General features: G+C 37.4%; 2 protein-coding genes and 1 non-coding gene across 3 annotated transcripts; 1 reads left to right on the top strand and 2 right to left on the bottom strand.

The window, feature by feature from the left end:
* Positions 1 to 23: 23 nt before the first annotated feature.
* Positions 24 to 4,822, bottom strand: LOC108141938. Its single transcript, XM_017265579.2, has 8 exons — positions 4,252 to 4,822; positions 3,280 to 3,617; positions 3,090 to 3,215; positions 2,635 to 2,751; positions 1,374 to 1,809; positions 486 to 817; positions 303 to 428; positions 24 to 238 (listed from the first exon to the last, which is right to left on the bottom strand). Exons 1-8 carry the CDS (start codon positions 4,770 to 4,772, stop codon positions 120 to 122), a joined length of 2,115 nt encoding a protein of 704 aa, XP_017121068.2. The 5' UTR covers positions 4,773 to 4,822; the 3' UTR covers positions 24 to 119.
* A 5,302-nt stretch (positions 4,823 to 10,124) lies between these two features.
* On the bottom strand, positions 10,125 to 10,314 carry LOC121467901. Its single transcript, XR_005977926.1, has one exon. It is a non-coding gene; the product is annotated as a small nucleolar RNA U3 (small nucleolar RNA).
* A 2,052-nt stretch (positions 10,315 to 12,366) lies between these two features.
* On the top strand, positions 12,367 to 13,198 carry LOC108141763. The gene is made up of 3 exons (XM_017265262.1): positions 12,367 to 12,606; positions 12,665 to 12,841; positions 12,900 to 13,198. The coding sequence occupies exons 1-3, from the start codon at positions 12,367 to 12,369 to the stop codon at positions 13,077 to 13,079; spliced, it is 597 nt and encodes a 198-aa protein (XP_017120751.1). The 3' UTR covers positions 13,080 to 13,198.
* The last annotated feature ends 361 nt before the right edge of the window (positions 13,199 to 13,559 follow it).

Here is a 13,559-nt window from a genome sequence, read left to right as displayed (position 1 = left end):
AATTAGAAAAATAAAACATCAAATTAATTTGTACCTAATTCAAAATTTATTGGTTTAAAGTTTTTTAATTTTCAATTTCAGTTGAAGTTAATATAGTTTTGACTACTTCTTATTTTTTCTCAGTAGGCAGGCCTGACCATGGGCTTACCGTCGAAGGCATTTAAGATGTTATTTGCAGCTAGTAAACTCATTTCAATGGTTGTCTTCATGGTCTGAGTACCCATATGTGGAAGGATAACTTTAAGAAAAGAAAAAGTATTTATAGATCAACCCAAAAAAAGGATAGTTCAATTCCAACTCACCGCAATTTGGCAGCTTAAGAAGAGGATTGTCGGCGGGCAGTGGTTCTGGAGTGGTGACATCCAAGCCGGCGGCAAAAATCTTGCCATTTGTCAAAGCATCATGCAGATCGGGTTGATTGACAAGGCCTAAAAGTAAACAACTATATTAAGTCTCTAATTTAATACATATGTTTAAGAACTTACCCCCTCTGGCTACATTGACAAACACCGAGCTCTTTTTCATTTGCTGGAAGGCCAGGGCATTGAACTTATCCCTAGTTTCGTTTGTGAGTGGGGCTGCTACCACCAGAAAATCACTGTCCTTTAAAAGCTTTTCGAAGGATACGTGCTCAGCCTTAAAGTCCCCGTCGTTTTCCTTTCTGGTGCGAGTGTGGTAAATGATTTTGGCCACATCCCAGCACTGCAAACGCTTTGCAATCGCCTGACTGATTCCACCAAAACCAAAAAAACCAATCACGGAATCTCGGATTTCCTGACCCATCATCCAGTTGATCTGCTCGGTTTTCCATTGTGAACTGGTAGAAATTTTTAGAATATTATAGTTCAAAACAATATAATATGTAATAGAGCTCTTAAATTCAGAAAAGTCTGCTTCTAAATAAATAAAATTTAAAATCGTATTTCTTCGGATTTTAAAATTTTAATGCACGGGTTAAAACTGAATGTAATGATTTCTCAATGTCATGTTAACGGTTAGTTTGTAGTCTGTTAGGAAAAGTAACTATAAAGTCAAATCGTTCTCTTTTATCAATGTGATGATCATTTTTCGAACGACTCTGGGTATACGAATTCAAAAGCAATTCGGATGGTCTAGCCATAAAAATAAAAGTTTTGCTTACCGATAAATATTAACTAGAAAATGTACTCTTTTCAGTCAGAAAAACTCAATTAATATATTAAGAAAAAAAGAGCGTTCCTAAAGGCCAGTTAACTTAATGTTAAAACTTAAAACGACACTCTTAAATAGAGTATATAATACCTGGCCACTTGGCAACCCTTGTCCGAAAAGCTTTCTATATGAAAAGCTTTCTTTCTCTTTGTATACAAATGCCAAAAATCAGCTGTTAATACCTCTCTATTTCGGTGCGTCCGGCGTGAAAATGCCGTCCGGCTGCAATCATTAAACCAATGGCCAGATCGGCCACCGAGTTCTTCACCACTCCGGGTGTATGACCCAGGGGGATTTGCCGCTTTTGGAACTCGGGCACGTCCACAAAATCGATTCCCGAGGACATGGTGCTCACGCAGCGCAACTGCGATCCGGCAGCATCCAAGATTCCGGCATTCAAGGGTTGATAGTGGGCCCAATAGATGGCATCCACGCCGGGCACTTTCTTCAGGATCTCCTCCCTTGAAGGCGGCACACTCTGGCAGATGATGGTTTCCGCTCCGCGGGATCGAAGCAGTTCCAAGGCCGGTACAGGGACATTTGGATGCGAAACGAGCACTTTGAAGACACTGGCGGTTCGAGACATATCAGTGCAAAGTACAGGGATTAAGCTATCAACTATCAGCGGTCAGTTGCAGCGGCAAACTGTTTAGTGGAATTTTCCCAACCCAAAACAATTCTCAAGCTTTTTTCGTTCTGTCTCCCTTAAGCTCAAATTGAGCTCTTAAGATTACTCTTTGGTTTGTGACGTAGTAGCATGCAAGTTAAAGTAGTTCGCATTATACTCTTAAGAGGGGGTCCTATAACTTTTAAAAATGCGTAAAAATGTATCAAACATATTTTATAGCTAATATAGTAAAACACAAGTCGCATTAAACAACTATAACTTAAAAAAATGTAGATTAAAATAATAATGTCCATATCTAAAACAGTTTTATTTAAGTGTCTAATCTAGCTAAAGGCACTTTAAGGAAAATAGAATATTTAGTCACTTCTTTTTGTCAATATTAAATTGGAATTATTTTTACTTGTTTAACTTGTATATTTTTTAAGCCGTTTTTCCTTTAATAGGTATCTAAAATTGTAAGTATTTAACTCTTTCTAGGCCACTAAATAATATTTATTAGTTTTCCTGAGAATTTCTGTGATTAAAAAGCGATCCCTTGATTAACTAGATCCATACATTATTTTATAAAGTTACATTAAAAACAAAGCTCCCAGACTATTTGAAAGGGTAATTACATTTTCCAGCCCTGAAATCAGTAATCAACCATATTTAAAGTAACTTTAACTTTGCATTAGCAACACTTGAGTTTTTTACAATTTAATTTTTATTTTCACATCTACAAGCATGCCAAGGTCACAAAGCGGCCTTTCACACTTCACTGGATTAGCTTCCCACACTGGTTAATGCTCAAATGCTATTTTCCATTTGAATTTCCTAGTAGGCGGGCGACAGCATGGGCTCCCCAGCCAATCCTCGCAGAACATTATGGGCGGCAATAGTGGCCATATCGGCACGGGTGCGATTTGTGGCGGATCCAATATGAGGTAGAATAACTGAAAGTTGTAAAAAAAAAAAACAGCAAATGATAAGTTAAAGATAATGCTAGGAAAGACTCGAATAATAAATCACAGAAAAATACGAACTTCAAAGTTAGAAGACGAAAAATTGACAAAATAAAGAAACATAAACTGTAACCTACAATTTTTGATAACCTTCAAGAAACCTTACTAAAATCTCTTCGCAATACTTTAAGACATTGTCAACTAACTCAACTGATAAGACCAAATCGCAATATTGATAAGGCGTCCACAAATACGAGTATTTTGTAGGTGGGAGCCCAAACGTCAGGTAGATAACTATAAACCGAAATTATTTTGATTGTCCCACTCACCGACATTGTCGAGCGTCAGCAGTTTGTCCTTGGGCGACAGAGGTTCCGGATCCGTGACGTCCAGACCGGCGGAGAAGATTCGGTTCGACTTGAGAGCCTCATAGAGGTCGTTTTGGTTGACAATTTCTGGGTGGTGGCGTAAATCATTTAAAGAGTCTGTCCAAATTACATTTAGTTAAAAAATACTTACTGCCTCTGGCAATATTGATCAGTACAGCGGTCTCCTTCATTTTGTTGAAGGCGGTGGCATTGAACACACCCTGTGTGTCCTTTGTTAGAGGCGAGGCAATGACAATAAAGTCACTCTGCGCCAAAAGAGTATCGAAATCGACCTTCTTGGCATTGAACTCCTCCTCGATCTCCTTGTGAACCCGACGGCGGGTGGTGTACAGCACCTTATCAATGTCGAATCCGGACAGACGCTTGGCAATTGCCTGGCCAATGCCTCCAAAGCCATAGAATCCCACGGTGGAGTCACGGATGTCCTGGCCCAGCAGCCAGTTGAGATGGTAGTTTTCCCACTGGTCACTAAATTTGAGGATAGAAGCGTTTAAATTGAGAACTTAAACCCTTAATATTTTCCAAATATACGATTATATTTGTAGAAAAGCGTAAATAAGAAAAAGATAAATAAGAAAAAGAATTTTAGCCCCAAAACTTATCAACATTTAACAATTTTGTTTCTCACAAAAAAATCATAAAAATGGATTAATGTCAAATAAAATACTTAAAAATATATTTAAAATACAAATAGGTCTATTCAAAACCATTTAAAAACAATAATGAAAGGAAATATAAGTGAAATTTTTCTAAGCATATTTTAAAATGTTTCTTGACATTTTGAGAATAGAATAAATTTAAAAAAAAAAACAACTTTACATAAAAGAAAATGTTGAACTTCTTATGCTTAAAGATAAACAAGAAATTAAATTCTGCAAAATAAAAATAACATTAAGACAAAATATAATTTTGTAATATTAAAACAAATATTTATAAATTCTATTTTTGTACCAAATCCATGAAACTTTTTATAAAACTCCACCAAAACATTTTTTTGAATAGGAAACAAACACTGTAGGGAACTTCTAAAACTAACATTTAAAGCGATTGCAAAGAAACTAACCTTGTAAATTCTTTATAAAATTCATTATATTGCACTCACTTGTCGATCTTCTTGCGACCCTCGTGGAAGCGGCGACTGGCGGCGATGAGGAGACCCACTGCCAAATCGGCCACGGCGGTATTGAGAACGGTGGGAGTGTGTCCCAGGGGGATCTTCCGCTTCTTCAGCTCCGGCACATCCACGTAGTCGATGCCCGCCGACATGGTGGATATGGATTTCAGCTGGGGACCGGCGGCATCGAGGGCCTCGGCATTGAGGGGTTCATGGCCAGCCCAGAGGACTCCATCCACTCCGCGGATTTTGTCCAAAAGTTCCGCCCTGTTGATGGGAACGCTCTGCACCTGGACGATCTCGCAGTTCTCCTTGAGCAGATCAATGCCCTCCTGGGGCACTTCGGGATGGGTAACCAGGACCTTGAAAGCCTTGCCAGCGGACATGGTGCGGTTTTGATTCTGATTTCTGCTGCCCCTGCGTGGGAGGGAGGCATTAATATCGCCGATCGCCAAGGCCACCACCATCAGTACTGCCAGCGGCAACGAGAGCTGAGCTATAGATCTCATCTTGAAACGCGCTACGATCGAAGTCGAGTTTCGCGAGCGACTGAACTGAAAAGCGGCATACGCACCCGGCTTTAAAGAGCGACGAGGACGGAAAGCCGCTGCTGCGACTGCTGCGACCCACGATCGCAGCCGATAAGCCAATGAACCTGTTTAGCATTATAATCTGTCTTTCTATATAGGTGTGTTCTTAAGCCTTCCAGCAGCTGATTCGAGTTGAGTTCTCTTCTACGGCGTATAAGACGCGCAACTGGTTTCAAAGTTGAATGAAAAAGCGAGGGAATAAACGTATAACTTTAGAGTTTTTATAAAGAGGGCATTCTATTAAAAACCCAGACGCTGTCCAAGTTGTATCAGGAAGTAAATAATGTGTTATTTAAAAAAAAAAATTTAAATAAAAGAACTTTGAATATGAAAGCCTTTAAAATAAATGTTTGAAATTAATGCAGATATTTCATTTGTAACTGATTAATAAATAAAGTGATTTGAACTAATTAATACTTTAAAACTTTAAAAGTTAATATTTTAAATAAAAATAACCGGTATCATTTAAACTGATCGAATTTTACAGACATTTATTTCTGTGATAAATCGATTGCTTTTTGTTCAGAAAGAATTAAATGGAGATGAAGATTGGAAAGTAGAAGAAATTAAATATTTCTAGAACAGAAAACCCTTATTGGGTCTACCAAACTAATCTTGTACTAGTTATCAGCGAAATCTTTAACTTAAACATGCTCAAAGTCATTTGGGTTATATGGTCACTATCTCAACACTTGAGGCCCCTCTAAGATTTATGGCGAAATTCCCAAAACAAAACTTTCCAGAAATCATTTGCCCACGACTCATTCAACACTTTTGACAATTTGATGCTTTTTCGCATTGTTTATAAGAGGGAATGGAAAAGTACCACCACTGAATTTGTGATATTAATTACAATTCGTGTTCAATGTCACAGAAGAACAAACTATTACTCTTAAAAGCTCTGTTAAGAGAACAAATAATTTTTTGTTAATAACATTTTTTACACTATAAAAATTATTTTCTGTCACCAAACTCGCACGGCGAGAAAAACAAACTGAACATTTATTTTTCGGTGAATCGGTATCTAAAAGCTGTTTTCAAGTACTCGCGATCAGCTCTCTTACTATATGTTTGTATATATATTTGCTTTTTTGCACTCTTACCGTGAGATCTATATAACTAGAATACTTTTTAGTTTTGCGTTTGCCGCACGACTGAGTGATCGAAACCCGAAGCTTAAGCCTTATATAGGGGTCACATCGTACCACTAATAAATTATCAGTTCTGAAAAAAGAGTTCAGTTGGAGATAATTTTTGTTAATAATAATTTTAAAAGTATTTTATTAGTCATTATTGGGTAGTATGAATTTTGATGGATTACTAAGTATTAAGATTACTAGTTTACGGAAGTTAACCGTCAGGGATGTTTTTGAAAGTGTTTATTACTATACCAATCTCGTTTGAAAATTGGCATTATTAATTTAAATATTTATTTTAATTTTAATCAAAGGTACTTTTTTTACAGTAGTAAAATGTTATATTTTGCCATTACATACATATTATTGGGATTATATTAACCAGCATTCCAGTGTTATCAGCTTAAAGATCGGTTACTCTCTCTTCTGATTAAACCCGTGACTCGCCGTCCCTTTCTTTCGTTGCACTATGCGCCTTGCCTCCACCCCTCATTCCGTCTCTTTCCAGCTGCTTATCTCGCTGCTTTGTGTCATAGCTTCTTATCGGAGCAAGCGAGACAGAATCGGAACTCTTTGGGGGAAGTGAGCAGTTGGGAAAGCTGCGCGCCTGCTCGAAATACCAGTTGGGGACTTTTCCCATGTGCTCGCATGCAATTTCCAATTGGAATGGGCACCACCGCAGCTGGAGCCACTGGAGCAGTGGAGCCTCTTGGCCATTCGTCCGATTAGCTTTGGAGCCACGGAGCACTGGAGGCGGTTGGAACGTTGTGGAACCTACGACCAGCACTATTTCGCTGTTTCGTACGCTTTTTTTGTGAGCGGATCTGCTCAAATTTTGTCCGCAGAGGAGCAGGCGCTCAGCGATGGCCAACGCACACTCACTCACTTCGCCGCCGTCCCCCTTTTTTGTTGGGCTCTTTTTTTGTCTGTGTGAAAGCGGCGGCAAGAACCGTTTGCGTTGGCGTTGGCGTCGCCGTCAGTGCTGAACAGTGGACTGGAAACTAGCTTAAAATTTGTTCAGCTAAACAATGATATCGTTCGTTAAGACTTTTAACTCTTAAAAATTGTTAAGAGTAAAATTAGATTCATCTTCGCAATACTTTCAAATATAAATAAAAATTAACAAACGGCAAAATTAGTCTGTGTTTTTTTTTTGTCAAATTTATATTAATAAATGTATCCATTTGATTGAACGTCTATTAACATAAAACTAAATTTAAATTATTGCACAAATTGATTTCAAAAATTCGCATTACGTATACGCAACATTCAAAGTATTGCCTATTTCTAGGCAGCATGTGCAAACAATATATTGGTAATTAAATTTATTTTTTAATTAGTCGTCAGACTGATTAATAGTCAAACTACGATTCCAATAGCTTCCAAAAACAACTGAAACCCATTATTATGTTGTATTAAACAATTTAGCTATTTTTAAGCTGTCATCACTTTTTTAGCTGTTATTAATTTTGCTTGACATGTGGTTTTTGGGTTTCAGCGTTTTGTTGTACTGAAAGTGTTTGCTCATCCTTTTCCTGTGGCAAACTGGCCCAGACACTGCACTTTGCCTAATTGAAAACGAAACGGAAAAAAAACCAACCAAGTTTTTAGCGCTCGATGCGAGGGTGGATTTTTTTGTTGTCGTGACGCTGCGTCGTGTGTGTTTGTTTATTTTTCGCCCCACACTACGCTTTATTTTCTACTTGCTTTGTTCTTTTGTTTCGTGGTGATTTTCTTGTGCGCTCCAGTGGCAGAGCGTCCCATATTGTCTGCTTTTCTCGTTTTTATGCTTTCCTGTTACCAAAACACGATGCGTCATTTTGACTGACGTAACCGGGAGACAACATTCCAATTGGAGACAGCTGTCTATCAGACGCGACCGTCGTCGTCGTCGTCGTTGTTATCGTTATCGTTCGCTGCTGTTGTTGGGGGCGTTGTCGTTTACCGTTACGTCTGCTGCCGCCGGCATTGCCAACGCTGAACTGCGGTTTGGGGAACAAGCAACCAGAAACTGATGGCAGCAAACAGCCGCCAACAGAGCAGACCAGAAGAGAAAAAGAGAAGGTAGAGAGAAAGGCGGAGGAGTAACGGTGAAAACGTAACTGCTTTGAAAGCTGCTGGAGCTGTCGCAAGTGGCCACCGTTCTCGATCTGCAGCAATAGCTTAACCCTCTTGACGCACACTCTGGATAAGGACCTTCTGTGGATAATGCATTATTAGGGTGCCACAGAATTAGTGTTTTGAAATCGCTTTAAGTAAGGGGTGTATGAAACTATGCTGTGCATTTATTTGTTGGGCTTATGGTCTTCAAATATAATGTCGCATACCATTTAGTTTTTTAAACCCAAATGGGTTCCGTAGCAACCAATGAACTGAAACTATAAACATTTTTATCAAATAAGTTTTTTATAAATTTTATTAATTAAGGAACTGAATAATTGAGTATTTCTTTGTGCCAGGCAAGGCTTAATGCTTCAAAACATTTACCAATAATATTTTAAAAAATAAGGACGTTCGATACATGTGTGATATGTAAGAAACAAGGCCAATATTAAATCCAATAAATATTATTTCAACAATTAAATGACTGGCTTATTTCACAAGGATTTCTCGATATTTTAAAATTGTAAAAAAAGCTTTTAGCCCAAAAATTAAGCGGGCTAAAGGGCAAGCTGCAGACACTTAAGCAGCATCCAAAAGCATCTCCATACTACAAATAACGGTTGAGCGACAAAGCTGCAAAGTAAAGCGTCGCGCACTCCGCGCAGGCGACCCAACTCCAACGCCAACTTAGGCAACAAAGAAGGAAAGGGGAAGAGGACAGCGCAAAAAAAGTGGCGCAGCGTCACCAATTTTTATAGTGTAGGCTCCCTAAAATTGACGCGCAACATTGAGGCAGGTCCCTCTACGCGATATATCGTAACAGGCGACCAGAGTCGTCAAGCAACAGACGAACAGGTCTTAAATGAGAAAGAGAAAGAGAGAGTAGCCCCAAAGCATGCAAGCAGTGTCTGAGAGTGTGCTGGTGAGCCCCAAAACGACAGCAGTACCTACGTATGTCACAGAGCGAGAGAGCGGGAGCGGAAGACTCAGTAAGCTCCAGTATGAAAGAGTGGGAGTGAGCTCCACTAAGGCGGCTAGGGAAAGAGAGAGGGAGAGTTGGAAACTGTGGGAGTTTGTGCGCATTTGCATTTGTACATAAACAGTGCAATCTCGACACAATGAAATAATAATCTCCTAGTTTTTTATCACCCCATTTTTTTTGTGAAACGTAACGTGTAAAATTAATATTAAGTATCAACAATAATATGATTTTTATTAGCGTGTTTAGGTTTATCAGCAAGCTCAAATGTATAATTTATTTATTTAACTGAAATAAGATTGATATTGGTTCATTTCTTATGGTCAACAATTTTTTATTTTAGAATTGCAAAAAAAAAAAAGAAATACACATTATGATTGCTTTATATATTAAATAAATAAATTTTGCAATCACAATTCCATGTAGAGCTCCACTATAATAAAAAAAAAGGGTAACTAGTAGTTTGGTTTTACTTATCGACTGAAGAAAGCTTTCAGTTTCTTCTTAGTTTAGTTGCTCCGGAGAAGTAGCTTCAGCATCTCTGTTGGCTTTGTAATGATGTTAACATTGACTGACGTCAAGCACGGGCCATAATTTACATGTCTCTGTTGGTTAGTCGTTGTTGTTGTTGGCTCAACAGTCACCGTTGTTTACAGCTCATGATAATTATAGAAACGCAAGTGTTTTGTTTTTCCTGTTGGAGAGTTGGAAACGCGTTCAGGGTACCAGGAAGTGGGGTAACGGAATAGGCCACTTCCCAAACCAAAAGCATTTAACCACACATTTTGGGGCACATAAAAAAAACGTTGGTTTCTTTTAATATACCAAGAAAAATATTTCTTAGCTTTACCAACTACCAATTCTGGTTTTCCCTTGGGTCACTATACTACACACCTACCAAACAAATTAATAAGGTGGTTACTGTTTCACGTAAGCTCTTTATGCCCACTTTATATAAAGAAGTATACTTCAACACCGACCTATGCGAAATGACTACCAAATTGTGTTTTTCTTATTTCTTGTTTGTTTTAAATAAATTTGAATAAAATGAGCACCACTCAGAATTCGCTCTATCCGTGTTACCGAGCGATCATCGAAGCCCAGCGTCCCAAAGGACACTGGACAAATCCTCACGCTGCCGAATAGGGCGATTCAACTCATCAACGCGGGTGCGCTTGGCTTTCAGCTAGTGTGAAAGTATGTGAAGACTGACTACAGAAATGATCCTGTGAAGTATAGTCTTAAATTTTCGGTGCCCCACCTGCGCCTATTGGTGATCAACTAGACAGAACTGGTTGGGAATTGTTGGAGCGTGCGCAAGAAAAAAAACAAACACACGGGGCGATAAGAGAGCACTGAATGTGCTCTTTAACAGTATAGGTATTTGAGGGTGGAAATAGTTTCACGTTTTGTTTTCTAAGTTTCTAGCCGACAACTGTAGGCAGTAATGTTGTTCAAATATAATCGTTCCCAGCATGCCAGTCTACCATTTCTTAGCGAACTAGTCTCTTAGTTTTTGAGCTATCTAAACGAAACTTTCCCAAAATTTGAATTTGAGCAGGATCGGAGGACCATTGCATATAGCTCCAATAGGAACAATCGCGAAAAAAAAGTTTGCTTCTCTTCTTGTTTTAACCAATTTTATCATGTAAGTTTTTTATGCAATAATGTTACTAAAATAAGAGAAATCAATTATACGACAAAATTATCAAAAAACTTGTGTGATAATAAACTATAGTATATTAAGTATATTAATTATATATTATTATCTGTTACCTATTACATACATATGTACAATAATAAGACTTGATGTGCTGAACACGACCTCATTCTTGGAATTTTGTTATCACTCTAAATTGTAATTTAACATGACAGGGTTGACAAACCTTTTTTTTAACCCTGTCATGTTAAATTACAAATTGTAGTAATCAAAATAATTCAAATTGTGTCAATAATGTAAAACGTTCCATTAATATTGGTAGGCATTTCACAAAAATTGTATGCCTACTTTTAGGCACCACCAAACAAAGGGCTTTTAGGTCTTTTGAAGTGTTTGCATTCTTTTTCAAATATAACATTTTTAAAAAACCTCTCCACTGTTTAGAATATGGGGATCCGTAGACAAATAGTTGCACTACAGAAGAAATATCATAGGTATAGGCAGTACAATTCAGTTCGGCCGTTATTTAGAATAAAAGAACTTGTAAAGTCGTCTTTAAGATAATTTTTCTCGATACCTGAGTGTAATGGATAAATTCCAAGAATGAGGTCTTGTTCAGCACACCGAGATTTTTTAAGCCTATATAGTCTCACCAATTTATTTTTTTTATCGACCTCGATTTGTTGCACAGTGTTATCTTTGCAAGAAATCTGGCGATGACTTTTGGGATTGGGGAATGATGTTTGACAAAGGTCAATACGGGTCCAAATATTGGTGGAAAAATATTCGGAACAGCGAGGATTTATATAATTACAAATGGTGTATAATTTTATAATTTATATAATTTAAAAATGGTGCTAAAGATGGTTTTGATGCATGTAAATACTTTTTAAGATGGCATTTGTTACTAAATTCGTATATTGGAAATTCATAAACTTGATTGTTTTACATTGGTAAAACAGTAAAGACTAATAAGACTAATCTTGATGCACACAGAGTTTCGGTTTCGGAATTACAAGTTCGGATCACGAACGGTGTAATGTTAGTCCGAATACAGAAAAAATACTAATTAAAAACCGTTTGGTTTTTAATACTATTACTATCAGATGTCACCGAATATTTTTTGCTTGTAAATGGTACCAACTGTTGGGAGTATATTTATTTTGTATATGGTATTGTATCCATATGGCGCCTAATTGTCGTTATTTCGAGGGAAAATAATAAAAAAACAAAACAAATAATTTAGTATCTAAGTGCATAATTTAGTTAGTCTCAAGATATGCTAAAATCAGTACCTAGGTAAGCTTTTGGTGAGTGCAAAAATTATTTAGGTCCTTTTAAACACAGATAATATTAACTGAATTTTTTTTAAAGGTTATAGTGTGCGCGACATGCTATTTAACTTTAAATAAGAATAATAAACGATTCGATTTCAACCGATGGATGCCTATTAAATGTATGTAATCATTTTGATTGTATAATAATTCAGGCACAGATCATCTTTGTGTAAGAGATCTTGCAATGACATTTTGGATTACGGACGGTGTAATGTTTAATCCGTAATTAGTTCTAATTAGCACCGACTATTGTCAGTAGCTATATAAGGTTTGATCACCGATCTGCTGGGAAACAAAAATGTTTCGAACTCTGTTGTTAGTCGTTGTGGGCGTAACCACAATTTGGGCAACAGATTACAACCTGGTGCTCGAGGAGCCGGAAATCTTCTCGTCATGCTTCAACGGCTTACCTGGTGCGATTGGGATCCATGAAGCCATCAACATGGACAATCTGTCGATGGTTATGGAGGGCGACGGGATTGATGTTTCTGGAAATGCCTCCGTTGTATTGAGTTTTCCGAGCACCGATCGAATTTCCGTAAGTCCAGTCCTGCTGAAATCAAACCTAAAGAACTCCACTCGATTCTTGACGTTAGTCCAGGTTCGAAGTTATGAAGTACAACCGTGGTTCCTGGGAACCGACAGTATTCAACATGCTCACGCCGGACTTTTGTGACGTGATGTTCGACAAAGATCAATACTGGTACAAATATTGGTTTAAATATGTTCGAAACCGCGAGGAGATTCAAGAAAAATGCCTAAAACAGAAAGGTGTAAGAATTATGACTATTTTTCTGCCTTCTTGTCGTTAAGGAAAGCTCTTTATTTCAGACCCTTCTAGTGATGGATCCTTTCGTCATGGTAGTGCGTCTTGAAAAGATCAGTGGTCCAAGTTTAAGTGGACGCTATAAAGGTGTTTTTACCTTTGAAATATTTGACAAAAACAATGTGCGGCGACCGACATCCTTATGCTTCGAGATCAAGGGCGAGCTTGAGAAGATAAAAAATTAATTACCTGGACTCCGCAAATGTGTTTTTTTTCTATACTTCTTAAACCTTTTTTGCTATATTCTAACCATTTAAAAACATATAATAAACTAACCCTAATGCTGCAAAAAAAATGTCAACAATAAGCCTTTCTTAGGTTAATTTTTAAACATTACCAGCAATGTAATGATGCAAAATATGATCTTGATACATATAAATATGTTTTAAGATGACATATGGATCTAGTTTGTCCATTGAAGATACATAAAATCTAAAATATTTTATTGGTAAAAAGTAGAGATAGATAATATTGATGCACGCAGATTTATAATTTATATTTTACGTACATAAGATTTATTTAACAAAAGGGTTGTTTTTAATGGTTAATTAATGTTCTTTTTCAGAATAAGTTTGCATTATCCTATTTGTTCTTTGAATCAGGACACCAACTATAAAGTCTGGACTTAGATATCACAATAAATGATTGAAAATGTCGAAAACCAA

The sequence above is a fragment of the Drosophila elegans genome, unplaced genomic scaffold, assembly GCF_018152505.1.
Source record: "Drosophila elegans isolate 14027-0461.03 unplaced genomic scaffold, ASM1815250v1 contig_814, whole genome shotgun sequence".
In the NCBI taxonomy this organism is placed as follows: domain Eukaryota; kingdom Metazoa; phylum Arthropoda; class Insecta; order Diptera; family Drosophilidae; genus Drosophila; species Drosophila elegans.
This window is presented reverse-complemented; position numbering and strand designations above follow the sequence as displayed.